This window comes from Cervus canadensis, chromosome 32 (genome assembly GCF_019320065.1).
Source record: "Cervus canadensis isolate Bull #8, Minnesota chromosome 32, ASM1932006v1, whole genome shotgun sequence".
NCBI classification, from domain to species: domain Eukaryota; kingdom Metazoa; phylum Chordata; class Mammalia; order Artiodactyla; family Cervidae; genus Cervus; species Cervus canadensis.
In genome coordinates this window covers 26,406,508-26,433,972 of record NC_057417.1, presented here as the reverse complement: position 1 = coordinate 26,433,972, position 27,465 = coordinate 26,406,508, and the positions used below count along the sequence as shown (strand labels likewise).

The following is a 27,465-nucleotide window of genomic DNA, read 5'->3' as shown; positions in this document are numbered from 1 at the left end:
GCAGTAACAGATATAACACTGTTAAGTCATTCTTTCCAAGTTCTATGTGAAAATATGTTGAACCTTCAGTTCTATAGCCAGACAAACATGTATGAAATCAGAGATTCCAGCATAAAAGAGATTGGGTAGCAGTTGGGATGTCTCCAGCAGTAAATAACAGAAACCCTCCTTCAGACTGGACTGGTACTGTCAGTAAGCTGCTTATCTCACCTAGCTGGGAGTTCGGAGGATTAGAACAGTGAGGGCTCTGCTTCTGCTTCTCTCCAGATTCTTCCTTCCTTACGCTGATCGCTTCCTTAGACGAGTTCTGAGTCTGCTTTCAGTAGCTCCAGGAATCACAGCCAGACGCAGCTACTGAGGGGAGGGACTAGCTGCCTGTGTTTCTCTGAGAGCAGAAAAACCCGACTTCTCTTTGGTTCAGTTTGTGTCAAATGCTTATTCCTCAGTCAGGCACAGGCCTGGGAACGAGAACACCATGATGGATTTATTCTGTAGTCCTCACTTTTCAGTGGGAGGCGGGAGGTTCACTTATATACATGACTTTGATTTTAAGTTCTAATATGGATGTCTTTTTGAGTTATGTGCATATTATAACTGATTTAATTTTTTCCTGACTTTGGGCTATAAATAGTAAGGTCAGTAACAGCAGTAGGATAGTCATTTGCAGAAATGTTCATATTCTGTATTCTGGTTGAGAAAATGGAGACATTAACAAACATCTTGTCCAAAGAGTATAACCAAGCTGACTTCTTCCTGCGTTGGTATTAAATAGGGGAACAACACAATTTAACGAAGGATTAAAAAAGACTCAAGAGACTCCTTAGTTAATAGGTGAGCTATCCTCTACAGAGAAGCTTGTTACTAACAGATATTCTTCTTTCAGACAAATGGTAGTTTAAAGATTTTGGCCTCTATTTTTCCATGATCAATCAGGTGTTGTCAAGTGTAACTCTGCTTACACAAGGCCACGTGGTAGGCAGCCATGCAGACTAGCAGAGTTGGCATCACCTGAGAGTTTTGAGAGACACCGAATCTCAGATCCTACCTAGACCTACTGGACCCAACCTGTTTGTGATGCGGGTCCCCGGTGATTCCAGTGCTTATTAGAATTTGAGGCTCCTGGGCATGGGGAACAAGCTCTGAAGGCCCAATGACAGTAATGGCAGCTCAGCGCAATGTGTCCAGTACAGCCAAGCAGTTTACATGATTGCCCACGCCTTTCTTTTTTTTAAACAGATGAGGGATTATGGGAAAGAGAAGGAGGAAGTAAATATTTCATAGTCTCTCATGAAACTGAATGGTAAACAAAAAGGGCTTGTTATAAAACCCTGACACCAAAAAAAAAAAAAAAAAGAAAACCCTGACACCAATCCTAGGCAGGAATCGTAAACAACCTTACACACACACACACACACATTGAGATATTAAGAAGCATATAGTTTTCAGAACTCCTATACTGTCATTTTCTTACAGTGCTTGGTTTTTAATTTGTTAGAAGTTTTAATTTTTTTTAATAACTAAGGAAAATATGCAGATTAGTTTGTAGATTTTGCTTATTGCTAATATTAGAGCATATAAAACTATATATTTGGTATTTAAATCTTTGTGCAAGTTCATCACAAGATACTCATGCCTTGCACGTTCTTTTCAAGTCCTTTTGATATCCTCATTTATTGGACGCCATCTTCCACGTTTGGAAAATACTTAGTAAGCCTTTCCCTAAATGTTAAATGTGGTTAGTCTTGATACACATACGCTATTGGTTTATTGTACTTCAGCAAATGTTTTATTTCACAGCTCCTCTATTACCTTAATCCTGCATTAGTTTCCAACATTTCTGAGATTATGGTCAGTACATTGTCATGCTTCTCTGTGATTCCACTCTTCCCGCCCCTGCTCTGTTACTTGAGGATATTACAATAAAGTAGTGATACATAAGTCAGATTGTGGAAATTCTCTGGAGTGTTTATGTATTTGGAAAATTTTATTTATTTATTTTTGTTTGTTTTATTTTTTTGGAAAATTTTAAAAGCATGTGTATTCTGAAATATAGTTCAGTTAGTTTTGAAATTTTTTTAGGATTTTTATAACTAGATTATAGATAAGTTAAAGTAAGGTTATGTTGAATGTAACGTGAAATTGAAGAATCTCATTTAAAATTTTGTAGTTTGATTCTTTTGCTCTTCTGCTTTTGTAAAATACCTTTGATTTACCAAGTTAACTGTTTTTTGTGTGTGTGTTTGAGGACACATGTCCATGAAGACCATTATGAAACAGCTTGCAGTTACCAACTTGTCTTAAATCTCTTAGTATTTAATTGTGCTCAGGAGTCCAGGCTATCTTTTGAAAACTGGCCTTGAAAACTGAATTATTATATAAGTGCTAGTAATTACTACTTTTGCTAAATATTGATGGGGTAAATATTTAGTATTTTTTCTCACCTTTCAGACATGAACTTTTGAATTCAACACGTGAAGACTTACAGCTTGATAAACCAGCTTCAGGAGGTAGGTCTCCAGTCTTATGTCAAATTGTATATTAAATCAGAACATGATATACAAGGAATATTGTTCTAGATTCTTGAGCTCCTTTTCTTCTCAATAACTCATTATAAATAAATGTAAACATCACATTTCTGGGTAGACTATAAAAGGACGATGTCTGTTCTCCATTTGAGATGCAAAATTTATCTGGAATAATGTGTCGAACAGTTTATTATGCTAGTCTAGATTAATCAGTTGAATGATCATCCATCTTGATACCCACAACTTAAAGACTTAGCACAGAAAGCCATGAGCATCATCACTTGTTGGTTAAATGTGTTTTGAAGGAAATAAAGTCATGATTTGTTCTCTTAGTTGCTTTTGCTCTGTAGTGGAAGACGGGTGGGGACATAAAATGAAAAGTTTATCACTTACAGTTGGTATAATAAAAGGATTGCCAGCATTATCATAGCCCCAAACGTAACAAAAACTGTCTGCTAGCTGTACTTTAGTAAAATGGATTCTCTTTCCTAGCTTTAATGATGACACGTTATAGTACTTCTGTAATATGACTATTATTAAATTATAAATTTTCATTTTGTCATTGTTTCGTGAGTTTTTACACTTTTCATTCAGTGTCAGTACTGTTTTAATAAACACATTATGAAATCTTAGAAATAATTTTAGAACAGAGAAACAATACTGCCTACTTAATAATTTATTTCATGATATTTAGTAATTTTATTAATGTCATCAAAGTGAAGAATTTGTGTATGTTACTCTTACAGTCAAGGAAGAGTGGTATGCCAGAATCACTAAGTTACGAAAGATGGTAGATCAGCTTTTCTGTAAAAAATTTGGTAAGTCTAATTTCCTCCCTAGCTAAAGTATTAACAGAATAATTTTTCCAAATTTTGCTTTTTAAGAAAGTAGATGCCATGGATGGCTCATCTCCAGCTCTCTTGTACTGTTTGCTTTTTGAACACATATTGTGAAAAGTTTTAAACCTGTGCGGAAGGGGAGAGAATGTTGTGATGAAGCCCACGTCCCCTTGAGTAAGTTATCGGTACCGCGGACAGGCTTTCGGCACCGAGCGGCTCGCAGACAGGGAGTCCGGTCAGCAGCGTGCCCCGGTGGAGTGTGGAGGGCCGTCGGGCGCCCTGGCCCGGAGGGAAGGCCGGGTCTGTAGTGCCCGCTGTGCCCTGTGTCCCCAGATGGTTACAGGACTTAGCTTTGGTTTACCATTGTGACGTCTTTTGTCACTTTCTTACTTAGGCATTTTCGACTACTCTTATGGAAAGTTTCACATATCACTGACACTGCATTTCTTTCCACCTCACTGGCTCTCTCCATTCTCTCCTCTGCCGCTCCCGTAAGTTCAGGCTTTGCATTTTGGATTCCTCCACAGCTCAGTCCCAAGCCCTTTGGCTGTGCCTTCTCCACAGTTAGTCTCACTCTGTCTGCCTTAAAAATGCTGTATCATCTGTATTGAACAGTGACTTTCACATTCAAGTTTCTAGCCCTGAGAACTCTTTGTAACACTGCGCCTGTGTATTCACCCAGCTGGTGGGCAGCTCTTCCGACTCCATACACCCCAAGTCAAGTCCTTGACTCCCCCTGCACCCTGTCCCTCTCCCCGTCCCCCCAGCCGCCACCACACTCCCCGGGGCGTCCAGGCCAAACCCCTGCAGTCACGCTTGATCTCTTCATTTCCACAAGGCCTCCTGCTGACTCTGCATGTACACCATAGCGCAGATCTGCACCTTTGTCTTCCTCACTGCTGTCTCCTGATAGTCAAAGCCGATCGCTGTACCCCAAAGCAGCCAGCTTTCCATCTCAGTGAAAAACTACAGCTTGTCACGGTTCTGTGCTCTGGGGCTCCCCTTTGTGCTGAAACAAGCTGCACAGCCCCTGACCCGGCCGCCCGCCTTCCTCCTGGAGTCTCCTCGCTCCCTGCCCTGCTCCTCACTTCGGTGCCAGCTGTGAGGACCACCTGCTTGTTCTTTGCTTTTGTAAGGTCACCCCCTCCTTGGATTGCTGCGCTGCCAGCGCGCTGGTTTCTGGAATGCTCTTGCCTCAGGTGTGTGGTGCCCGTGCTTTATGTCTCAGTTTAGGTGTGTCTTCTCTGGAGAGGCCTTCACCGGGTGCTCATCTGACATAAACCACGAACCACGCTGTCTGTCATCATGCTTTAATTGTTCCCGAAGGACTAGTGGCTGCCTTTTTCCTTCCACTGTAACACGATTTGTACAATAGCCCACACCTCGTGTGTCTTGGCTGTTCATAGAACAGTGCGTGGTGCCCGTGCAGATGATCAGCAAATACTGAGTGGACCAGTGTCATTAAAAACTACTGAACCTTTCAGTCATGTAGTGTACATGGGGCCTCACTGCATTATAACACTGCGAAGATCAAAGGAAGCCCAGAAGTGCCACAGAGAATCACGAGGACACAGGGCTTTTCTCAGTTTTGTGAAAGAAACCATGTGAGTTTTACCACAAAAAGTTCAAGTCTTCTGGGTGCAGATTCTTGTTCCTCCTGTGGTTTCCAAGAGTGGCGTATGGCTCTGGCTCTTCCAGACCCAGGGAACCAGCTTTTAGGTGCAATTCAAGTGGCAACCACAAACTTAGTTCATTTAATTGTTTGCTGTTTTCAGAATCCGTGTACTTCAGCTTTACTTACATGGTTTAGCTCTCTGAGACTCTTAATACCTTGAGGAAAAGTCAGAATTTAAGTTTTTCCCCCTCATAATCCTGGATTGCCCAACATGAATACTTGGGTAGCTTAATGAAAATTTACCTCTCTGTGAAATCAGAAATCAGCTAAGGAACAATGAAGAATTTACACTTTAAAAATCCTTAATATTTAAAAAAAAAAATCCTTATATTTCCAATCCATTTAGTGAAATAAGATTGTGAACATTATCATTAGAGATGCCACCATGGTATCATCCTAACTCATAACTAGTTGGCATAGATAATGGGCATCTACATGAACAGGCTTAAACTTTAGCCTCTAGGATGTTTAGTTCTAGCAATCAAGCCTGGTATGTAAGAAACAGCCAATCCTAGTAGATCATTGGTGCTTGCTAATAAGCTGACATTTCCCTCATGGAAGGAGAAAGCTGTGGGTGCAATAGTAGAGTCACAGAAAGAAAAATTGGCCAGTAGAAAATATTTTGGCATTATAGCCGAGCTAAGAAAATAGGTAAGAGTTTGTGTGAGATGGTGGGGGAAGAAGGAGGCTTCAGAGGGAGTGGATATGTTTATACTTAAGGCTGAGTTGAGTTGCTGTAGGGCAGAAACCAATGCAACATTGTAAAGCAGTTATCCTCCAATGAGAAATTTAAAAAATAGATGAGAGTTTATATCTTGTTACATTGCAAGCAACAAAATTCTGCTCCTGGCCTGTACTTAAACTTTAGAGAGAGAGACACCAGCAGAATTGTTGCTTTCTTCAAGGCTCCTGACAAGGAAAGAGGAAAACTTAAGATTGTCGATCATATCAAACAAAAGTTACACTGCAGTTCAGCACCTTGAACCCCTGTGTGTCTGGTGCTGAGAACTCAGCCCCACAGAAGACAGTGAGTGCTTCCCCGCTCCCCAAGGATTCGTTTATAGATTAGGGTGATATGCATAGCAAAGCAACAAGTAAATATGTAGTATATTAGAAAGTGTTAAGCGTTCAGGAAAAAATTAAGCAAAATAAAGCAGAATGACTAGGGAGATGGGAAAGGTTTCTTAATATAGAGGAGACCTTGTTCATGATGAGATGAAAGCTAATGCACTTGACCTTCCCCCTTTCTGTAACTTGTGCTGTTTCTTAGCGCCAACAAGTTGGTTCTTTTTTATTTTATAGGAAGTTTTGTTAGAATTAAGATTGTGTCCTTTATTGTTATATTTGGCAGAGTAACTGTAATAAATATTACTCCCAGGTGTGAGTGTGAACGCCTTCACCATGTTTTCAGAGGTAATATTTCTTTAAACAGCTCTGATCTAAATTACATTGTGTTTGGTTTTTCAAATACACACTCCTCACTTATGTTGTCGGGATCCTACAATATAGTAGAGCCGTTCAGATTTGGTACTGATGAAATGACGGAAGGAATTAAGGCAGAAGGTGTTTGAATTTGAGAGGAAAGTCAAAGTGAGAGTCAAAAAAATACAGATTCTTCAAGAAGGCACTCTTTTTTCAACCATCAGATTATAAAATATTTAACACACAGAATACAAGGGACACCTATAAATGCCGATATTTTGTAAATTGATTCTTTCTTGTTACACCTCTGTTTGAATGTGGCTTTAAAGTTGAATTAGTAATTACATTTTTACATTTTATAGTGTCAGTGCTGCGCCTGTTCAGAAACAGAATAGTAAGATGCAATACCATATTCCCGTTTTTGTATTCAGTGATTGTTAAGGTCATTTTAAAGATGCTTTTTTAAAAGTTGACATGTCCTTTATTATGGATTTTTTAAAAAATATAGTCTCCAGTCTTCTGAATTGCTTTTCTTTTGTAAAGCTGAAGCCTTAGGGAGCACCGAAGCTAAGGCTGTACCTTACCAGAAATTTGAAGCACACCCTAATGACCTCTACGTGGAAGGACTACCAGAAAACATTCCTTTTAGAAGTCCCTCGTGGTATGGGATCCCAAGGCTGGAAAAAATTATTCAAGTGGGCAATCGAATTAAATTTGTTATTAAAAGGTAGGATTATAATTTGCAGAAACATATTTCATGTTGTCTTTAAGAAAAGTTAGTTTCATAAATATGGGCTTTTCCCCCTCCCAATTGGACTTTACTCTCCATATTTAAAACTGAGGTATTAAACAAAACAAAACAAAACAAAACTGAGGTATTACATTTAGATTCGGTTTTCAAGCAGGTGTCTCTGTAGTACCAGGCACCAGATGTACAAAATTGGATCCAACAGAAACTCCGTCCTTGGGAGCCTTATTGCATCGATCAATACAGAAAAGCGTCAGCTTTGGGAAAGAGGGTGAGGGTAGCATGCAGATGGTTCACTTTGCACAGAGGATGCAAGAAAGGGGGTTCAAATGAAGGAAATAGCATAAGTAGGTCAGGGCAGGGAGGTGTCAGATGGCCTTGAATATTCAGATAACCACACAGTCTGTGTGGAAGGGAGTGATGCCCTTGAGGCCATTAGACACTGAGAATGGCCCTGGGGAGGAAGCCTTGCTTTAAGTCATGTACAGTCAGTGAAGAGTTGAAGAGGTTTTAAAGCTGATTCCTCTTACAACAATTTGAACTGGATCTTAAAAGGGTCACTCTGGCTTGAGTTTGGAAGATAGCAGAATGGGCAATTTGCGGGTAGAGTATGGGAGCAGAATGCCCATTTAATACAAAAGAATTGTCCTTGAGGTAGAATTTGCTTGCTAATTGGAGTTGTACATTTGTGTATCTATTTGTTGGGACAAGCTTCAGGGTGACAAAGCCAGATACATCGAACTGTATTGTACTCTAGTTCACCTGAAGGATAGAAACCCGAGGTTGAACTGGGGTGGGACCAAACAAAACTGTTTTGCCACAAGTTAGCTTAAAATGCCTTTGAGGACATACAGGTGGTCCCACCTGAATCTTTGTAAATTGCTATTTTCAAAATAATCTAAAGTCATCAAGGTGATGTTTTATTCAGTGCAGATGAAGGTAGAATGAAGCATATGGGAAGTAAAGGCGGTCTTAAATGCTCTCATCTTGACACCAGTTGTATTTTTACAGACCGGAGCTTCTGACACACAGCACTACTGAAGTTACTCAGCCCAGAACGAATACACCAGGTAAGAAAGTTGTGATATCCTTTTTAAAACCTTGTAAATCAAAAATAGTTTCTAAGCTTTCATTAAACTTTTAAAGCCATAGAATTGCTGTTTTCTCCCTTCCACTCAGAAAAACGTTTCTTAGAAGATCAACACAGGCACTCCTTGTTTTATCAAGATGAACGTAGCAGTTTGGGACAAACTTGAGCTTTGAATTTAGACCCATCATGGTGTTTAGTAGAAATACAACGTGTCACAAATGCAAGCCATGTATGTCATGTAAAATTTGTACATGGTGGGTTGGTTTACACTTTTCATTTCATTTATTTACATCCTTTGTTTGAATCTCTGGTGTGTATTGTATACTTCCAGCACAGCCTGATTCAGGTGACCACATTTCAAGTACACAGCTGCCACACGTGGCTAATGGGCCAGACCATGAGATTTAGACCTTCATCTTTTCACAAGGACTTTGGTTTTAAAACGACAGATACTGTGATTGCAGCAGCCGCACTGACATCCTGCCCAACAGAAAAGAGCTTTAAAAGTCTCGGTCTCAGTTGTCAGAACGGTTTTGTTTTCTTTATCTGAGGTATATAACGGTGCCTTTCTTTCTTTCTGATGTTTTTATTTTTCATTTCATAATGTCAGATAACGTGTAGGTCTGCTTATTAGGTTCTGTAGGTTCTGCAACCTTAGGAGCTTCTGTTGCTAAGAACCAATAGTGGGTTCTTCTGAATTTTTGTTGTTAAATCTTTTCCCATTCCTTCTTTTTCTTTCTTTCGTTTTTGCAGTTAATTGTTCTCGTAAATGATACGGTTAACTGCTGTACAAAGTGGGTTATTTGTCTGTACTAAAGTACTGATTCTTGAGTTTTAGGTACCTAGGTGCAACTGGTGAAAGTCATCAGTATGCTAAACAGATGGTATAATCTTTTTGTGTTCATCAGAGCATGAGAAGTATTTGAAAAAAAAAAAAAACTATGCTAGGGAAACAGACCATCCTGTGCCCAGAATTCTGCCAGGGAGAAGAGGTGATGCTTAATTTTTCAAGTTGAACGCAGCTTCATCAGTCCAGCAAGCTCTTCAGAATGCATTTGACTTAGGCAAAGAAACAAGATATTGGTGACAAATTGAAGACTGGATGTGACAGAGACTTTACTAAGCAACGTAATGCAAACAGAAATATTCCCAAAGGTAGAGCTGTTGGTATGCATTAGTCTGAATGTGATGGAAGTCTATGTGTGAGTCTTCATTTCTCAAGACAGACCTCAAGGTCAAGCTTGTGATTATTGTGATGACTGATTTTATTAGGAGCATTTCTCATAGTGATTGTGAACTGAGGATGTTGACCATGTATCATTGGAACAATCTGTAGGCACCACAGAAGTTACTCTGAGGATTAAGTAATAGTTTCAGCAGTACTTGATCTGCTGTTTTCTGGCATAGACAGTTACAGGCCTTGTATCTGAAGGCACTCCATTCTCCCAGTCATTAACAGAACTTGGCCTTTGGCCTTTTGTGGACGACCTTGGAAAGAATCAAAGCTTGTCCTTCTTCATTCCTACAAAATGGTATTTGGTCTGCCAGTGCCCTGAGTGTTAGTCTTGCCAGGCTGATTCAGGTCCTCGAGTGACTGACAGAAGAAAGTGTCAGTCACTGCCGTCAGACACGTCTGCCCGACTCCTGGTGACAGCTATGGCTGAGACACACGTGAGCGCGCGTGGTTCTCAGGTTGGGCAAAGGGAGCTGTCTCGTGTGAGAAAGCTGTGGCACTGGCCAGGGAATTGAGCTTTGCAGGGGGAGAAAGAGAAGGCAGTTGGTGCTTGTGTGGAGTGGTGCAGATACCTGTTTGTATTAGCGTAGAAATACCAGAGGAGGAAGTGCAGGGTGAGGCAGAAGGAGAGCACCCAGCTGACAGATGCCCTTGACCTTGGAGAAGGGAGACTGCCGATCTGTATAGTAATGTTCCGATTTGCTTTATACCATACTGACTTCGTCTAGTTGAATGGCTGAGTTACCATATTAAACCCTTGGGATGCTAGGTTTTCTTTTAAGGAAAAGGTTTTAAAGTACCTTCTTGGTAAAAGTAGAGGAAAAGGAAGAGTTTCTGAGGCTCCCAACCTTGAGAGTATTTTTAGAAGTTCTCCAGCGTTTCCCGCCGCCTCTCCCACAGACGTGGCTGACTTTCGCTCGTGGAACGACTCATGCGCTCTCTGCCCTTTTGTCTAAATTACTGTCTCTTACCCTCCTTCCTCATCCAACACCTCCAAGCATCCTCCACTGTCCCCAGGTTCACCTCCATCCTCTGCATCCTCACCTCCACCAAGCAAGCTCCGATAATCTGTCCAAGTGATAACCCTACTTATCTTTCCTAACAGCTTATTTTTTCTGTATTTTTATGTTGTATTTAAAGGGATGTGGTTGTCTTACAAATAAAGGGTAAGGAAATAAACCAGATTACATATGTGACTAGTGCTCAGTGACACCTCCCTAATCACTTTATCATTCATTTTTTTTTATTGCTAATTAGAGGCTAATTACTTCACAACATTGCAGTGGGTTTTGTCATACATTGACATGAATCAGCCATGGAGTTACATGTGTTCCCCATCCCGATCCCCCCTCCCACCTCCCTCTCCACCCGATTCCTCTGGGTCTTCCCAGTGCACCAGGCCCGAGCACCTGTCTCATGCATCCCACCTGGGCTGGTGATCTGTTTCACCATAGATAATATACATGCTGTTCTTTTGAAACATCCCACCCTCGCCTTCTCCCACAGAGTCCAAAAGTCTGTTCTGTACATCTGTGTCTTTTTTTCTGTTTTGCATATAGGGTTATCATTACCATCTTTCTAAATTCCATATATGTGTTAGTATGCTGTAATGTTCTTTATCTTTCTGGCTTACTTCACTCTGTATAATGGGCTCCAGTTTCATCCATCTCATTAGAACTGATTGAAATGAATTCTTTTTAACGGCTGGGTAATATTCCATGGTGTATATGTACCACAGCTTCCTTATCCATTCGTCTGCTGATGGGCATCTAGGTTGCTTCCATGTCCTGGCTTTTATAAACAGTGCTGCGATGAACATTGGGGTGCATGTGTCTCTTTCAGATCTGGTTTCCTCAGTGTATATGCCCAGGAGTGGGATTGCTGGGTCATATGGCAGTTCTATTTCCAGTTTTTTAAGAAATCTCCACACTGTTCTCCATAGTGGCTGTACTAGTTTGCATTCCCACTTTATCATTCATTTCTTGCTGTGATGAGTGAGGTTTTCCTTTGTGTAAATCTGTAGGCATACATGTGTTCAATAAAACAAGGAATATCTGTTTAGAAAAGTGAATACAATTGAAGCTCCTCTAGTTGAACCTGGTACGGGGTCCTGGGTCCTTATATAGGTGGTCCTCCTACTCTTGAGAGGGGTCTTCGATGTATCTCCAAGGAGGAATGTTTAAGAACTATTCATTCTAAATGCTTCTGAACAAGTTCTTCTTTGCCTACATTGTGCACTTAAATTGGAATTCTATCTCCCTGAACTTCTTGACAAGTGCAGGAAATCTTTCTTTTCCTTATGAATGGAAGTTTTTGCTCTTAAGAAAAGTTGTATGAAGAGTGTCCCTGGATATACACCTGAAACTGTTACAGTGTAATATGCTGATTACATCTCAGGTTTTAAAAAATGGCATCACTGGAAAGAATAGCATCCAATCTGATTTTGTGTCAGCACCCATAAAGGACATGCTTAATTTGATTCATTTTTGCTTTCTAGTCAAAGAAGATTGGAATGTCAGAATTACCAAGCTACGGAAGCAAGTGGAAGAGATTTTTAACTTGAAATTTGGTAAGTAAAAGATAGTCTTAGTTTTAAAATGTTAATGAAAGGCAGTGTTCTTTATGAACATTTTAGCAGTTCAGGACCTAAAGAGGGAAGCTCTCAGAAGTTGGGTTTGACTTTCTTTCCGCTCTGACATTGGCTGCTTAAACTGAGCAAGTTACCTTCTGTCCCCTGGACTCCCGATTTCTCGTGTATCAGAGCGGGAGAGTGTGGGAGGTCGTGGGAGGGATCTCAGTCCCGCTGTCTGTACCTGTGACCTGGCTGGCACCACGTGACACATGGGTTTGATCATCTGTTTCAGCGTCGATTTGTTGACAGTGGTTTCTTGGAGTGCTGTCTGGAGGATTCTGACAAGGTTCAGCAAGTGTTTCAGTTGATTGGGTGTGTCTCATGGAGAAGGAAGGAAGGAGTAGAGTGGTCCCAGTATTCCCGGGACATTGCCATCATTGATTTAATATCTGATATTAACATTTGTGTCCTGGGTCAGGAGCCTTCAGTACACTTGACCAGTCTGCTCAGGCGCATCTTCTTGCGCACCTCTTACCTTTGGCATGTGGGATCTTAGTTCCTTGACCAGGGATCAAACCCAGGCCCTCAGCAGTGAAAGCGCACAGTCCTAGTCTCTGGACTACCAAGGAATTCCCTCTTATCTTTTAAACAAGATGCTGGGTTCAAGGGCTAGGTACTTGCCATATGGCTGTAGTTCATTTCCTCCCAGAGCACAGAGACAATTTTGATTGTCCTGTGGGGATAATTGATTGTCCTGTTCAAAGGGACAATTAATTATCCCTTTGATTCAAAGTGTTAAAATGTTCCCCTTATTTTTTTAGGCTTGTTCTTCAGTTTTCCCCAATGTACTAAGTAAAATACCTACAATGTTAAGTGGAATTGCTAGATTGTTGGGAACTTTGGCACAATGTATTTGAGAGTGCACAGATGTCAACTACACTTACTGTGGTTATCACTTGAGAATATATGCAAATAGATCACTATGCCATACACTTGAAACTAACATACTGTTATATGTTCATTGTATCACAATTTAAAAATACAGATAATAAAAGCATAAGAAGAGACTGCTGTCAGACAAAAGTAAAAGATTATCTATAAAATTTTACCTTTTGTAAGTTATGTTTCTCTTACACTTTCAGCTCAAGCTCTTGGACTCACAGAGGCAGTAAAAGTACCATACCCGGTGTTTGAATCAAACCCCGAGTTCCTTTATGTAGAGGGCTTGCCAGAAGGAATTCCCTTTCGAAGCCCTACCTGGTTTGGAATTCCACGACTGGAAAGGATTGTCCGTGGAAGTAATAAAATCAAGTTTGTTGTTAAAAAGTAAGTTCTCTTTGCCATTGCAATCCTTTCTGGAATTTAGGCAATTAAGTTGTATTTCTATTGAAAATCTTCTCTAACCTCAGGTTATGGCTAAGCCTTTGAGGTCCATGATAGAAGGTGTAGCATGAGCCTGGGACCTCACCTTGTCCATTGCTGCTGTTCTTTAATCTGCACTTGATTTTTTTTTCCCCTTGATTTTCTTCATCAGTACAAGGAGAGTTGTACTTGCCCCGCAGCGGTGGTGCTGACATTTGCTGAGAGATGCTATGATGTCTCTATGAGTATCTTATCCATAGATACTTGAAGGAAGAAAGAAAGTGCTAATTTTTAATGTGCTTTGTTTATTCCTGGTTAAACTTATGGGCAACTGAATTTCAACAATTAAGTTTCTCATTTGTATGTCTGCAAAATTTCAGGAGCTGAAGAAACTAAACTCCTATTAGTTTTCATTTTCATGAAAGTGAAAGTTGCTCAGTCGTGTCTGACTCTTTGCCACCCCATGGACTGTATAGTCCATGGAATTCTCCAGGCCAGAATACTGGACTGGGTAGGTAGCCTTTCCCTTCTCCAGGGGATCTTCCCAACCTAGGAATCAAACTGGGGTCTCCCGCATTGCATTGCAGGCATATCCTTTACCAACTGAGCTATCACGAAAGAAGTCATTTGCTCTTCCTAAAATCTTTTAGCAGCTAGTCGTGGGAAGGAAAAGTGAATTTTTTTTTTGTCAACAGTGGTAGAGATTATTTTTGCCTTACAGAGTTATTTTGTATTCACCATCATTTTAAAAAAAATTGGTCATCACAAGTTTTACTAGCTGTGAAGACCAATATTATACTGGCCACTGTAACATTTATTGGTTTTCTCTCTAGACCTGAACTAGTTATTTCCTACTTGCCTCCTGGAATGGCTAGTAAAATAAACACTAAAGGTAAGAGATTATGTATATCTTTATTATACTTTGGTGTGTTAAAACATGCTGAGTCCCTGGCAGATATTTGTGTGTGTGGGGGGGTGGCTTTTTGATTTGTTTTTGAGATTTTTAAGGTATTTTATTTAATTCCTGCCCCCCCAACCCCAAAAGTAAACATTTCATTGGTAGTTTCATATTGCAGTCATCCTTCATTCATGTGTCCACAGCTTTGTTGAGACTCATGTGGAGTATTATACCATCAGTTTAACTCTTCAGGTTTCTTTGAAAAGAGCCAAACTGTGAATTTCACTACTCTGCTTTTATAAGCACTTCGTTATGGATTTTTTTACAATATCCAAAAGAAATGGTATATGCTTACTTTACAGCTTTGCAGTCCCCGAAAAGACCACGAAGCCCTGGGAGTAATTCGAAAGTTCCTGAAATTGAGGTCACTGTGGAAGGTGAGATTGCTCTGTGGTCCGTTTCTGTCCACTCTCCAGCTCACTGATTACAGCTTTTGCTTCTTCATTCTAGTATTGACATTTTTAGGAAAATGGGCCTTCACAAAACTTGTTTCAGGTGTGGAAAGCTTACCTGTGGTAAGTCTAGATTTCTCAATGTTTCTAAACAGTTTCAAGTAGAAGATGAAATTTCTCCTCAGCCTCGCCACTACTTGTTACTTTCTGCTTTTAGATAATAGTCATCCTAATGAGTGTCCTCCGTTTTATTGCTGAGTAATATTCCATTGTGTGGACGTGTACCGCATTTTGTTTATTTATTCATCACCTGATGGACATCTGGGTTGTACTACTTCTTGGCTATTTATGAGTAATGCCACTCTGAATATTCATGTACAAGGGCAGTGATGGGTTAATGAAAAGCGCTTTTGACCTGCCTTCAGGGTGATGGGGTGGATAGATCCAGCTTCTCCAGAAATACCTTGCTTTTATCACTATGCCATTTAAGAAAGCTTTGGTTTTTATTCAGTAGCTTGAAGTAATTAAAGATTAGAATGTTGAATCTTCATATTTTATTGAATTCTGAGGCCCTAGTCAGGCTTTTAGTGGAAAACAACTCAGAACCCGAAACATTGTTTCTGTGTATTTCTTAGAATTCAAAGAAAAGATATGTCAAAACTAGCTAGAGAATCCAAAGGAGAGCTTCATAGTGGAGATGATATACTTGTATCTAAAGTTGTGTTTATGTTCAGAGGCTGAAAGAAAAACATAAAAGCAAACATAAGAGACCAGTGGCTTCAAAATGGTGTGATGAGTCAGTAAGTGAACTGAAGGTCCCTCATATCAGCCAGAAAGCTATATGGGGTTTTGGGGGAAAATGCCTCATTGTAGGAATGGAAGTAGAAAAATGGACAGAGGTCTGTAGAACTCAACAGCAGTGCCCTTTTCCGTTGCAGACTGTTTATATCCTCATTGGACTCAACTTTTCCAGCACAGGTTGGCCTTCAAGAGCAGGTTGTACAGAAGTCACTAGCAGGTGATTGACTGTGTGTGCTGACTATGTTTTTGTTTGTTTGATTTTTATGCTTCTTTAGGCCCTAATAGCAACAATCCTCAAACCTCAGCCGTTCGAACCCCTACCCAGACGAATGGTTCTAATGTTCCCTTCAAGCCTCGAGGGAGAGAGTTTTCCTTTGGTAAATATATACTTCATTTTTCTTGATTTCATTACTTCAAGTAAAAGAAATTAGTAAAATACTCTATTTTACTAGTTGCACTGTTTTTTATTTGGTGAGTTAGTGTATATTAACAGTTTAAGGCAAAGACTGCAGAGCCAGATTGAGTTCAGATCTGGCTCTAGTACTTATAGATGGGGATAACGTTATTTCCTCTGCCATAGGGTGATTTTTAAGATGATAAATATATATCATCTAAAGGGTAGAACTGTATCTGGCACAGAGTAGATACTATAATTGTTTGGGGGGGAGGCATATTTTGGTCTTTGTTTATTTTGTTAATTTGTAGCTGACATATTAGTAATATAAGTTAAAATTAAGTTAGTTGCTCAGTTGTGTCCAACTCTTTGCGACCCCATGGACTGTAGCCCACCAGGCTCCTCCGTCCATGGACCTTTCCAGGTCTCCAGCATTGCAGACAGACTCTTTACCGTCTGAGCCATCAGGGAACTCCAGTAATATAATAAAACAGTTAAATTAATGCATCAGGATTAGAATAGTTACCAAGACTGTGTTGAAAACCTATATATTTTTTATTTTGCCCTGAGTAAAAGATGCACAATAAAAGAAGATGATGAAGTTCCTAACCTTGGATGTATACTAGTAACTAACATTTTTTTTCTGCGTTTTTTTTTTTTCATGCAGAGGCCTGGAATGCCAAAATCACAGACCTAAAACAGAAAGTTGAAAATCTTTTCAATGAAAAATGTGGTAAGTTTATTTTGAAGTATTACTGTTATTAAAGTATGAGGTAGCTTTTTTATAAAATAGAAAAATGTGATCAGTGTAAAAATGTTCAGCATTTTAATACTGTTATCAGATGTGTGTGGACTTTGCAGTCATGAATTTGATCGTTTTTCCCACATTTCTTCAAGAAATTGAAGGCATTTTTCTAAAATTAAAATTCATGTGATTTTTTTTTTTAAAGAATAGTTTTAGTAACTACAAAATGTAGTTTGAATGCCTTTTTTTTAAAGGTTTAATTTTTTAGAAAATTATGTATATGAGAAACGGTAAGTGTGTTTGTTTTTTTAGGTGAAGCTCTTGGCCTTAAACAAGCTGTGAAAGTGCCGTTTGCGTTATTTGAGTCTTTCCCAGAAGACTTTTATGTGGAAGGCTTACCCGAGGGTGTGCCATTCCGACGACCGTCTACTTTTGGCATTCCAAGGCTGGAGAAGATACTCAGAAACAAAGCCAAAATTAAGTTCATCATTAAAAAGTAAGGAAATAAGATGAAACGAGCTTGCCCCCTGAGTTGGTACAGTTTGACTCTGGGAGATGGCATGTGGATTCATCTTTGGGGCCCTAGAGTCAGAGAAGCTCTTTAAGCTGTACTTTTGTATATATTTCAAAATTTTTGTAAGTGGCCAAAAGAGGAAAGGAGAGCTGTGATTTACCAGAGGGATGACAACTTGATTTTTCGAAGTCTCCTTATGTTTTTACTGGTTGATACGGCTGGAATTGTTAAGTGGAGGTTCAGTGTTCTAAAGCCTTTTTATTTCTCCAGTTTACAGAATAGTTTAAATCTCTCTTCTTTTTGCTTGGGATCTGTGAATTATACCAGCACAGCTGAAGTAGATGAAAGTAACTGGAGTTAATAAAATATGTATCAGTGTCCAGCAATTGTTCAAAATTAGTTGAAAGGAATTTTAGGATTTATTTATTTATTAATGGCCACCCTCTGTACTTTCAGCTGGGTCTCTAGAGGCTAAGACCCTGCCTCTGCTTCCTCAGAGAGACTGAATGTTTAATTTTTACTTTTTGGCCTTGCCATAAGATCATGGCATCCGGTCTCATCTCTTCATGGCAAATAGATGGGGAAACAGTGGCTGACTTTATTTTTCTGGGCTCCAAAATCACTGCAGATGGTGATTGCAGCCATGAAATTAAAAGATGCTTACTCCTTCGAAGGAAAATTATGACCAACCTAGACAGCGTATTAAAAAGAAGCAGAGACATTACTCTGACAACAAAGGTCCATCTAGTCAAGGCTATGGTTTTTCTAGTAGTCATGTATGGATGTGAGTATTGGACTACAAAGAAGGCTGAGTGCCGAAGAATTGATACTTTTGAACTGTGGTGTTGGAGAAGACTCTTGAGAGTCCCTTGGACTACAAAGAGATCCAACCAGTCCATCCTAAAGGAGATCAGTCCTGGGTGTTCATTGGAAGGACTGATGTTGAAGCTGAAGCTCCAATACTTTGGCCACCTGATGCGAAGAGCTGAATCATTGGAAGAGACCCTGATTCTGGGAAAGATTGAGGGCAGGAGGAGGAGGGGACGACAGAGGATGAGATGGTTGGATGGTATCACCGACTCGATGGACATGGGTTTGGGTGGACTCCGGGAGTTGGTGATGGACAGGGAGGCCTGGCGTGCTGTGGTTTATGGGGTCGCAAAGAGTCGGACACGATTGAGGGACTGAACTGAACTGAGGCATGTGGGATCTTAGTTCCTCACCCAGGGATCAAACCTGCGTTCCTTGTATTGGAAGCCTGTTATTGAAGTCTTAACCAGTACCTCCAGGGAAGACCCAAGAGAGAGAAGACTCTTGGGTGTTTGACTTTTCACAGCCTGTCTTTATATTTCCATGCTGCCTGCATGCAGAGCTCTAGTGTTTCCTTCTGAAGCCTAGCATTGCATCTTTCCAGGATATATTGAAACCATAGGAAGAAGCTATTTAAACTAAATAGGGCTTGGTGGATGTTAAAATCACAATTACAGTTAGTCTTTTTGTGTGTTTTCCTTTAGATATCCATGTTATTTCTGTTCCTGCTAAGATTAATGTGTATGTATAGAAAGTTACTAGCTTTTTCAGTATCTTGCCTGTTTAATTTTTAATGTTTTACTATTGGAATACTAACACACATGCTTTTTCTCTTATTTTTAGGCCAGAAATGTTTGAGACTGCAATTAAGGAGAGCACCTCCTCATCTAAGAGCCCTCCAAGTAAGCATTTTGCTACAGAAAACACTTTATCAGGCATTTACTTTGCAGCAGTAGTTTTAAAAATTATTGCAAGAGTAGCTGTTGAAATAAAACCTGGAAAGTCCATTCAAAGTCGGGGTTGTATCTGGTTTACAAGTTTTAAGTTTTTTAATAACTTTAGGATCTCTACATGTCTGGTGCTCTACAAAGCAGCATGAGGAAGACAAAAAATGAAAAGCATCTTTCAGGAAGCCCAATGTCATAGAACAAGAAAACATGTCATGAGGAACAAAGTTGGCTTAAAAAACGGTCTTTTTTAGTCTGTATTGTAAGCATTAGGGAAGATCTAATTACATTTTGTATATATTTTAATCTGAAGTTTCCGTTTTCAGGAAAAATCAATTCATCACCCAATGTTAATACTACTGCATCAGGGGTTGAAGACCTTAACATCATTCAGGTGACAATTCCAGGTATGATCGCTCTGCCTTAATTATAGCTTGTTAGGGCTTCATGGAGATTGAATATACTGCACATTGTCTGTTGTCCCCCTAGCCCCTGCAGAAATTTGTAACCAAATACATCACTATGTCGGTTTATCTCTATAAACAGTGCTTGGCAATTGTTAGATTCAACATGAGCTAAAACCTGTAGGCCATCCAGATGCTAGTGTGTTTAAAAAATTTGTATGAAACAGCAAGCAAAACTCTTTATAGCTGGAATGATGTTGTTGCTTTTTCAGTTTAGTACTATTATTAAATTGTTTGGTTAAATCATTTCAATCTTGATTGATTTTTTTTAAACATTCCCAAAACATGAAATTACATAAAGCACCTAAAAATGTATCTGGTATTAAAATGGCATTGTTAAGTTACAGCTTTCTCTTAACCTTTTTAGACGATGATAATGAAAGACTGTCAAAAGTTGAAAAAGCTCGACAGCTAAGAGAGCAAGTTAATGACCTCTTCAGTCGAAAATTTGGTAAGTTTTACATTTGCGTATGGCTTTCCAGGTGTCTCAGCATCTGCCTGCCAATCAGGAAACGCAGGTTCCATCTCTGGGTTGGGAAGATCCCTGGAGGTGGAAATGGCCACCCACGTCAATATTCTTGCCTGGGAAATCCCATGAACAGAGGAGCCTGGTGGCTTTTACAGTCCATAGGGTTGCAAAGAGTCAGACATGACTGAGCATGGATGCAGGCATTTGCGTAGTACAACTTGCAGTAAGCCAGGAAACTTTGACTCAGATCTTAAAACTGAACTATGTTCAGGTAGTTGTCATCTGTGCTTCTGTAAACCTTCACTAAGGTGGACTCTCTGCTTTTATGCCATTTGTCTCACTATAGGTGAAGCCATTGGGATGGGTTTCCCCGTGAAGGTTCCCTACAGGAAAATCACAATTAACCCTGGCTGTGTGGTGGTTGATGGCATGCCCCCCGGAGTGTCATTCAAAGCCCCCAGCTATCTGGAAATCAGCTCCATGAGAAGGATCTTAGATTCTGCTGAGTTCATTAAATTCACAGTCATTAGGTACGTGAGTGACTTGCTTGGTCATAAGAATGAACCTGCAGATCACTGAGGCCGAGTCATCTTCCAAAATGTGGTCCTCTGTAGTAAGTTTACTGTGCAATGAAATGAACTAATACAGTCCTTTAGTTACTGTGAGATTCTTTCGTCCTTGTGCTGACTCTTAATTCTCTGGATTTTAAGGCAGGGTGTTGTTAGCACACCATGACCTGTGGACCAGCTCCAGCCCGCCATGTGTTTTCATTTTTTTGTATTGTTAAAACCCAGTCACTCCTGCTTGTTTACATATTGTCTGTGGCTGCCTTCATATTGTAGTGATAAAATTAAGTAGCTGGAACAGAGGCAGTGTGGTCTGGGAATATTTATGTCTGGCCCTTTACAGGAAACTGTTGCCAGCCCCTGCCTGAGGCATCTCTTCCCAGGCTTCAGGTCAGACAAGGATCCAGTGCTAAGTCACTTCTGTTTCCTTGTCTGTCCAGTGAGATGGTAGTTGTTCTCTTTGCGAGTGTGAGCTGCTTATCCACAGAGTAGGAATGGTTGCTACACCTGCACACTCACGGCACCGTGAGGATTCTGTTCGTTGACATGTGCTTGTCACTAAGTGCTACACACATCCTCTTTGCCATCACCTGAGTAGAAGTTCCCAGGGCCCTTCACGCTTCTTTTCCACCTCCCCCAAACTTCTCTGTTACTGAGTATACCCATTCATTGTCAATTCCCACTGTCTGCTTAGGACCAACACTCCGAAATAGTTAATGTATTATCCTCGCAAAGCTTCTTCTCATTTCACTAAAATTACTCTAATTTCCTATTATTTATTTATTTGTGTGTGTGTGTGGAAAACATAGTTGTGTTTTTTTTTTTTAATGTATTCGTTTTTAATTGAAGGATAGTTGCTTTACAATATGGTATTGGTTTCTGCCATACATCAGCATGACTCAGCCATAGGTATACATGTGTCCCCTCCCACGTCCCCCCTCTACCCCCCAATCCCACCCTCTAGGTTGTCCCAGAGCCCCTGTCTGGGCTCCCTGCGTCATACAGCCAGTTCCCACGGGTTGTCTAGTTTACACGTGGTCGTGTATATATCCATGCTGCTTTGTCCGTTCGTCCCTCCCTCTCCTTTCCCTTCACTCTCCATCTCCCCAGAACTTAGCTGTGGTTAAATATACCCATTCACTGTCCAATTCCCACTGTCTGCTTAGGACCGACACTCAGAAATAGCTAATATATTACCCTCCCAAAGCCTTTTGTCATTTTACTAAAATTACTCTATTTCCCTTTACTTTAGTCCTATTTTTTCCCCTATTGTCTTTCCTGTAGCATTTTCTAATAATGTGCCCTAATCCTTACTTATCTGTTTGTAGGTTTAAAAGTAGAAGATTAAATGGTAGTGGACAGCTTTTGTCTTTCTAGCACATAAGTAACATGGGCTAAATGTTAGTTGAATAAAAATATACATGTAAATGCTTGTAGAATAAAAAAAACACTTGTACCATCTGTTTCTCTCTTTAGACCATTTCCAGGACTTGTGATTAATAACCGTGAGTATTTCTGGATGTCTTTTTTTTTTTTTCTTTTCTGGGATGTGAGAAAAGGGGGTGGGCTTATGCAGGTCTGCATGTACACCTACAGGTGTAATCCAGCAGTAAGCATTCAAAGTTGTTGTTTTAGCCCTCAGTATAAAGCACCGGTCCAGAAAGTTCTGGATGTGATATTGGGCAAGTTGCTTCGCTTTTTAAAATCGTGTAATAAAATAGTAACGACACTTGCACCTTTTTGGCAGTTCTAGAGCATTTTAAATGACACATTGTATGTCAAGCCTCTAAGACAGGGACTAGCAAGGTCCTTACTGTGTAAATATAAAGTTCTAATGCAACACTGCTGGGCCCATTTGCTTATGTCAGACTTGAGAAATTAAAACAGAGCAACCTGCAAAGCCTAAAATATTTACTCATTGCCTCTTTGTGATGAAGTTTGTTAACTCCTGATCTATAGTATGTGTTCAGTAAGCACAATCTACATTTATTCCTGTTTTTACTGTTAGTACTTTTACTATTATTTTCTGATTACCGGGCTAGAAAAAGCGAGTCTTCTAACCTGATTTAGCGGCTTCTGTTAATATTGAGGCATTGTGTCTGGCAGTCATTGGGCTCTCTGATAATCTTGCACAAATAAGTGTAAGTGTTCTTCCAGTTCCCCAATATTCCTCTCATTTTAAACAGGTTTTTGTGTGTGTGTTGTTGTTGTTGGGTTTTTTGTGTGTGTGAAACAATTATGCTAGTATGTTTTATGTTCTTCTGTTACCTTTCTTGTTAAAAATTTTCCAAAGTGACAGTCATCCTTAACTGATACACCATTAGCATTTCAGAAGTTTTTCCAGCTGGTATTCTTTCAACTCTTTAACGTCCATCTGTGTTGAGCGTTCTGTTCTGTATTTGTTGGGAAGGTGTTGAGGAGTTTTCAGTGACCGCTGCGCAGCTGAGCCCTGTGAGCTGTTGGTTCCCCGCCTGAGCTGAGCCACGCGGCTGTTGTGCCTGTTCCCGCCGCGCGGTCGGGCTTCACGCTCTCAATGCCGCCTTTGGCTGTCTTGCCTTTAGCGTCACGGATTTGGTCTTATCTCTTCTGCCTCCCAGTTTTGAGTTTCATTTTATCCTAAAATGTATTTATTTGCTATTTCCCCCAGCCACTAGTTCTTTTTTAATAGATTCTGTTTTTATTGTACTCTATCTTGGCCAAGTGTGTCAGTATCTGGGGATGTCAATAATGAATGAAAAGAAATCTTGCTTCATAGATTTTTCAGTCATCTTTGGCATTCAGCTTTAATTAACTTCAGGGATCTTTAAATGACCAACCCCATGATAAAGTGTGGGGTTTTTGTTTTGTATTGTTTTTTGGAAAACTTTTGATTGCAATTCATCCCTCTTCTATGTAACTTTTAATTTCAAAAGACATGTATTTTATGCCTCCTTACCCCTTTACCATATGTTTAAAGTGTTCACTTTTGTTCTTTTCCTTTGGTGGTAATATTTCACAGAATTTTATGGTAATTACTGTGAGTTAGTTACTTGGATGGGATCTACCGCAACTTTTAATCTTTGTTCCCTCCTTCTCATAAGGAAAATAGTGCCTCTTCTAGCAGAGTTGGAGCATCAGGTTAGAGAATGTATGCAAAAATGCTTTTCAAATTTAGCAGTGTATCATTATTACTTAAATGAATCTGCTTTCTTTTCAGAGTTGGTTGATCAGAATGAGTCGGAAGGCCCAGTGATCCAAGGTAAATGAAGCAGGGTAAATCATGGAAATATTCCTGCTTATGCAGTAAACCAGATCACATCAATTTTGTGGCCTCACGTGCTAATGTGTACCTAACTCTAAGTAAAGTTAATTCCACAGCACACGTGTCCACATGTGTGCACACACGCGAGCACATGCAGACTTGGTCTCTTTGACTCCTCTGTCTGAAAGCCTAGGCGGGCTCACACCGTCGGTCCTCACTGAGAACTGGACCGCATGGCATTGGCTCCACCTCCCCACGTCAAGCTCAAGCTCAGGAACCTGAGACCAGTGGCGTTGAGTGTGGTTGTGTGACGAGAAAGTGTCTTTTAACTTGGTGCCTTATGCCCTTCATTTCTAATGGTTGCTGTAAGCCAGACTGTTGGATGAAAATGCACGTGTTGTAGTTTTAAAAATTCCTTAGAAGCAAGTGTTTGTTTAGGCCTGCTGCGTGATTCACTGAAAGTAATGAAAGACTTTTATTAAAAGGGATCCCGCAGAAGGACGGGGAAAAAGACATAAAGAACCTCCTACTTCCCTGTTGGACCTGTGTTAAGATTGTTATTTCAGATTTTGATTGTGTGAGATAGCAGGTTTCAGAAAAGCAGATTTCTGACCGTCCGGTCGAGTAACTGTTTTTAGTTCCCACATCTGTGGCTGTTGTTTCATCCTAGATGGGGGCTTCGTGTATGTCTAGAGAGCTTTCTCCCACTAGGCTTTTTACATAACTGAAGGCAACTTTTGATCAGCGTTTTAATAAAATCTTCATGTGTTTCTCTTCAGAATCAGCCGAGCCAACCCAGTTGGAGGTTCCTGCAACCGAAGGTAAAAAGGGTAGCCTGGTTGTCAAAAATTGAAGTGCCAAAGACAAAGGGTTAATTGTAGTTTTGAAGCGCTTTACTTGGAACCACGTGGTGGTTTTGTTCCTTGGTTTCTGGGTGAAGTGGGTTTGTAGTTTATGCCCAGAAGCATTGTATTTAGAGATGACTTATGGGTTCTTTTCTTCCATTTTCCCCAAATGACTCTTAATGAATTCTGAAATAGTTGAATGCCTGCTTTATAACCTAGATTCAGCTAGTGTGGGTCCTTTACCTGCATAATTAATAAGGCGCTTGTGACTTTGAAAATCTAAGGAACACAATTTAGAACTTAACTGCTGGAGAAGAGTCTCTAGTTGCTACCATTTTTAATATCCTATCGAGTTGTAATGAATAGTTTGGTATGAGTAGATGTATAATCAAGCAGATCTGCATTCATAGTGCAGTTAATCGGTTCCCTTTTGTTTTTCTTAATAGAAATAAAGGAGACTGATGGAAACTCCCAAATCAAGCAAGAGCCAGACCCTACGTGGTAGAACTCTTCCCTCCTAGGGTAAATCAGCTTCTGTGTCCAGGACAGCGTGTAGTGTCTAGGTGGACCTTCCTGCATATTCGTAAGCTGAAGTGTTTTCCCTGCTTCGGCCATAAACAGTGGCCCCACCTTCGGGGCACCTGAGGACCAGGTGTAAGCATGCTGGGTGGTCTGAGCTAGAAGGCTCAGGCATAGAGATTTTCCTTGGATCAGCGTATGTCTATCAGGCGAAGATGTTAAAGCACTTTGCCTCCAAAAGAAAGTGTTTTGTTTTTGATCTGTAGGTTAATTCTGTCCTTGCCATTGGATGCACTTTGAGTCAGCGTCACCAGACTGACTCTCCCCTAATCACAGTAACAGTATTTGCAGAGTCTGGCCGAGCTACACAATCCATTGTGTATCATGCATATGATTCGGCCTGATCCAGTCATTCCAAACATCTTAAACCTTTCCAGGAGGGGCATTCCTAGACCAGGAGTCAGTGAAACTTGGTGTTCATGTCGTGCGGAACCTCACTCAGCCCCAGCATTGACTGTTTCATGATAGTTAGAGGGTACAGTTACCTCTCACCTGCAGCTGTAGTTTTTTTATACGGAGACTTTTTTGGTCGTGGAATGGGCCGTGTACCTCCAGTCCCTGGACTGAAGTGGTAATTAAGTTGTGATATTAGTGAAAATCATAAATTCCTATAACCAGATTAACCTGTTTTCTCGCTTGTCTGTTTTCTCTCCTGTTTTAGCTTAAAGTATCAGTGGGTGAGAAGAGCTTTTCGGACCTGTTACTGCCCCAGGCTGTGTAATATACTTGTATAACAGAAATACCTTCTATACAAACCTTTTTTTCTACTTTTAGATAGAAATGTCTACTTTTTCAGCAGTTCTGTGAATTGAATTAAAGAGCAGAGTGACTGTAGATTTGGAATGGCTGGTTTCCTTGGGAATGTATTATAAGGATTTTACAGCAGTGCTGGAAAAACGACAGGGAAAATGACAGGGGTGGAGCTCATCAGCTTCTTTACGTATTCAGCAGAGCCTTCAGCGATGGTGTTTGTTTTCCAATCAAGTGAAGATATCTCCTACTGGAACATCTCAGCTTCGGCAGTGAAGAAAACCCCTGTGATATAGTTCAAGCTCTTTAGTTTTTCTATTGGAGAAAATCATTTAAATGATCCTTTTGTTCACGGCTCTCCTTAATGACTGAGTGAACAATTAGTATCTGTATATTTGACTAAACCTTTTCCTAAGCTCTCTATCATGGTTCATATGTTTTTTATCATCATTAAAACAAAACCATCAGGATCAGCTAACAGCCAAGTAAGAGGTCGGTAATCTCAGCGTGTGACTTATAGATGGAATACAGAGAACCTCTTCCATCCGCATTTACTTTTCATCCAAATAAAATGCATGGCGTACCCGAAGTTTGAGGTCAGGGATGAGTGTTGGGGCGAGCCTCACTGCCGTGTGCCCAGTCGTGGCGTGGAATTCCTTGGAACACTGCCCCAGCTCGGCTCAGAACTCAGGGGGCGGGGGGCGTTTCGTTGCCTTCATTACTCTGCGGTTGAACCAGTGACGCTGAGGCCCCAGTGTGGGTGGTGAAGGGTCAGTCAGCTGACCAGGCACCCTCTGACATTCTGCGCCATTTGTAGGAGAATCTTACAAGTGTTGAGATTTCACCAACAGTAAGAGATGTAAAATACCAGCTATACGAAAAGCTAGAGTATGTGATGGCATAGAGTTTTCATTAGCTTTATCACAATATTCACAATGGAGAATTATATTACATGGTAGCAGAAATAGGCATTTTTATGTGTTGCTTATATTTTACCTCAAATTAAATTGTAGATATAGGGTAATAAATAAAATCCATCCATGCCTTTCACACACTAACTCATTTCTTTCTAAAGTGTTTTCGTGACTGTTGGGAAACCTGGGGTGGCTCGGCGGTAGGCGGATTGTGAGGTGAGGTCAGGTCGCCGCTGTCCAGAGGCTCCGTGCCTCGTTAGGACACCCCTGCCGGGGGTGAATCTGAGACCACTGTGCCTCTGGTCTGAGCTGGGGCTGGAGCCCCCACCTTTTTGTCCGTGACCTGCCAACTGCATGCAATGTTTGAGGTCAGTCCCTCCCAGGATGGCGCCATCCCGTGCGTGAGCCCCTCCCACGTAAAGCACTGGCTCCAGGTCTTTCCTATTCTCTCTGCATCACCTTCTGCCTCTCCGTGACCCTTCCCAGTGTGGGAAAGCCACACTTCCAGGGAAAGCCAATCCGATTTGTTGATAAATGTAGCAGCCGACCACCCCGAGGAGACAGCTGCTCCAGTGGAGCCTCGGGGTTCCTCTCAGGTCTTCTGGCAAG

The 27,465-nt window shown here is 40.6% G+C and overlaps 1 protein-coding gene across 7 annotated transcripts in view; it reads left to right on the top strand.

The window, feature by feature from the left end:
* Nucleotides 1–27,000, top strand: part of GTF2I (general transcription factor IIi) — an 81,828-nt gene extending 54,828 nt beyond the window's left edge. For 6 of the 7 annotated variants that reach the window (XM_043456736.1, XM_043456731.1, XM_043456733.1 and 3 more), the window contains 20 exons: nt 2,449–2,507; nt 3,272–3,343; nt 7,005–7,188; nt 8,221–8,279; nt 12,031–12,102; nt 13,248–13,431; nt 14,301–14,359; nt 14,728–14,802; nt 15,894–15,995; nt 16,680–16,745; nt 17,070–17,253; nt 18,925–18,983; nt 19,355–19,435; nt 19,860–19,943; nt 20,308–20,491; nt 22,004–22,032; nt 23,724–23,765; nt 24,548–24,589; nt 25,060–25,135; nt 25,854–27,000. In XM_043456736.1, coding sequence (XP_043312671.1) covers nt 2,449–2,507; nt 3,272–3,343; nt 7,005–7,188; nt 8,221–8,279; nt 12,031–12,102; nt 13,248–13,431; nt 14,301–14,359; nt 14,728–14,802; nt 15,894–15,995; nt 16,680–16,745; nt 17,070–17,253; nt 18,925–18,983; nt 19,355–19,435; nt 19,860–19,943; nt 20,308–20,491; nt 22,004–22,032; nt 23,724–23,765; nt 24,548–24,589; nt 25,060–25,118 — 1,696 coding nt within the window. In that variant the 3' untranslated portion in view covers nt 25,119–25,135; nt 25,854–27,000. The remainder of the gene's footprint in view (nt 1–2,448; nt 2,508–3,271; nt 3,344–7,004; nt 7,189–8,220; nt 8,280–12,030; nt 12,103–13,247; nt 13,432–14,300; nt 14,360–14,727; nt 14,803–15,893; nt 15,996–16,679; nt 16,746–17,069; nt 17,254–18,924; nt 18,984–19,354; nt 19,436–19,859; nt 19,944–20,307; nt 20,492–22,003; nt 22,033–23,723; nt 23,766–24,547; nt 24,590–25,059; nt 25,136–25,853) is intronic. The other variant, XM_043456730.1, reaches the window with a different exon arrangement.
* Nucleotides 27,001–27,465: the final 465 nt, after the last annotated feature.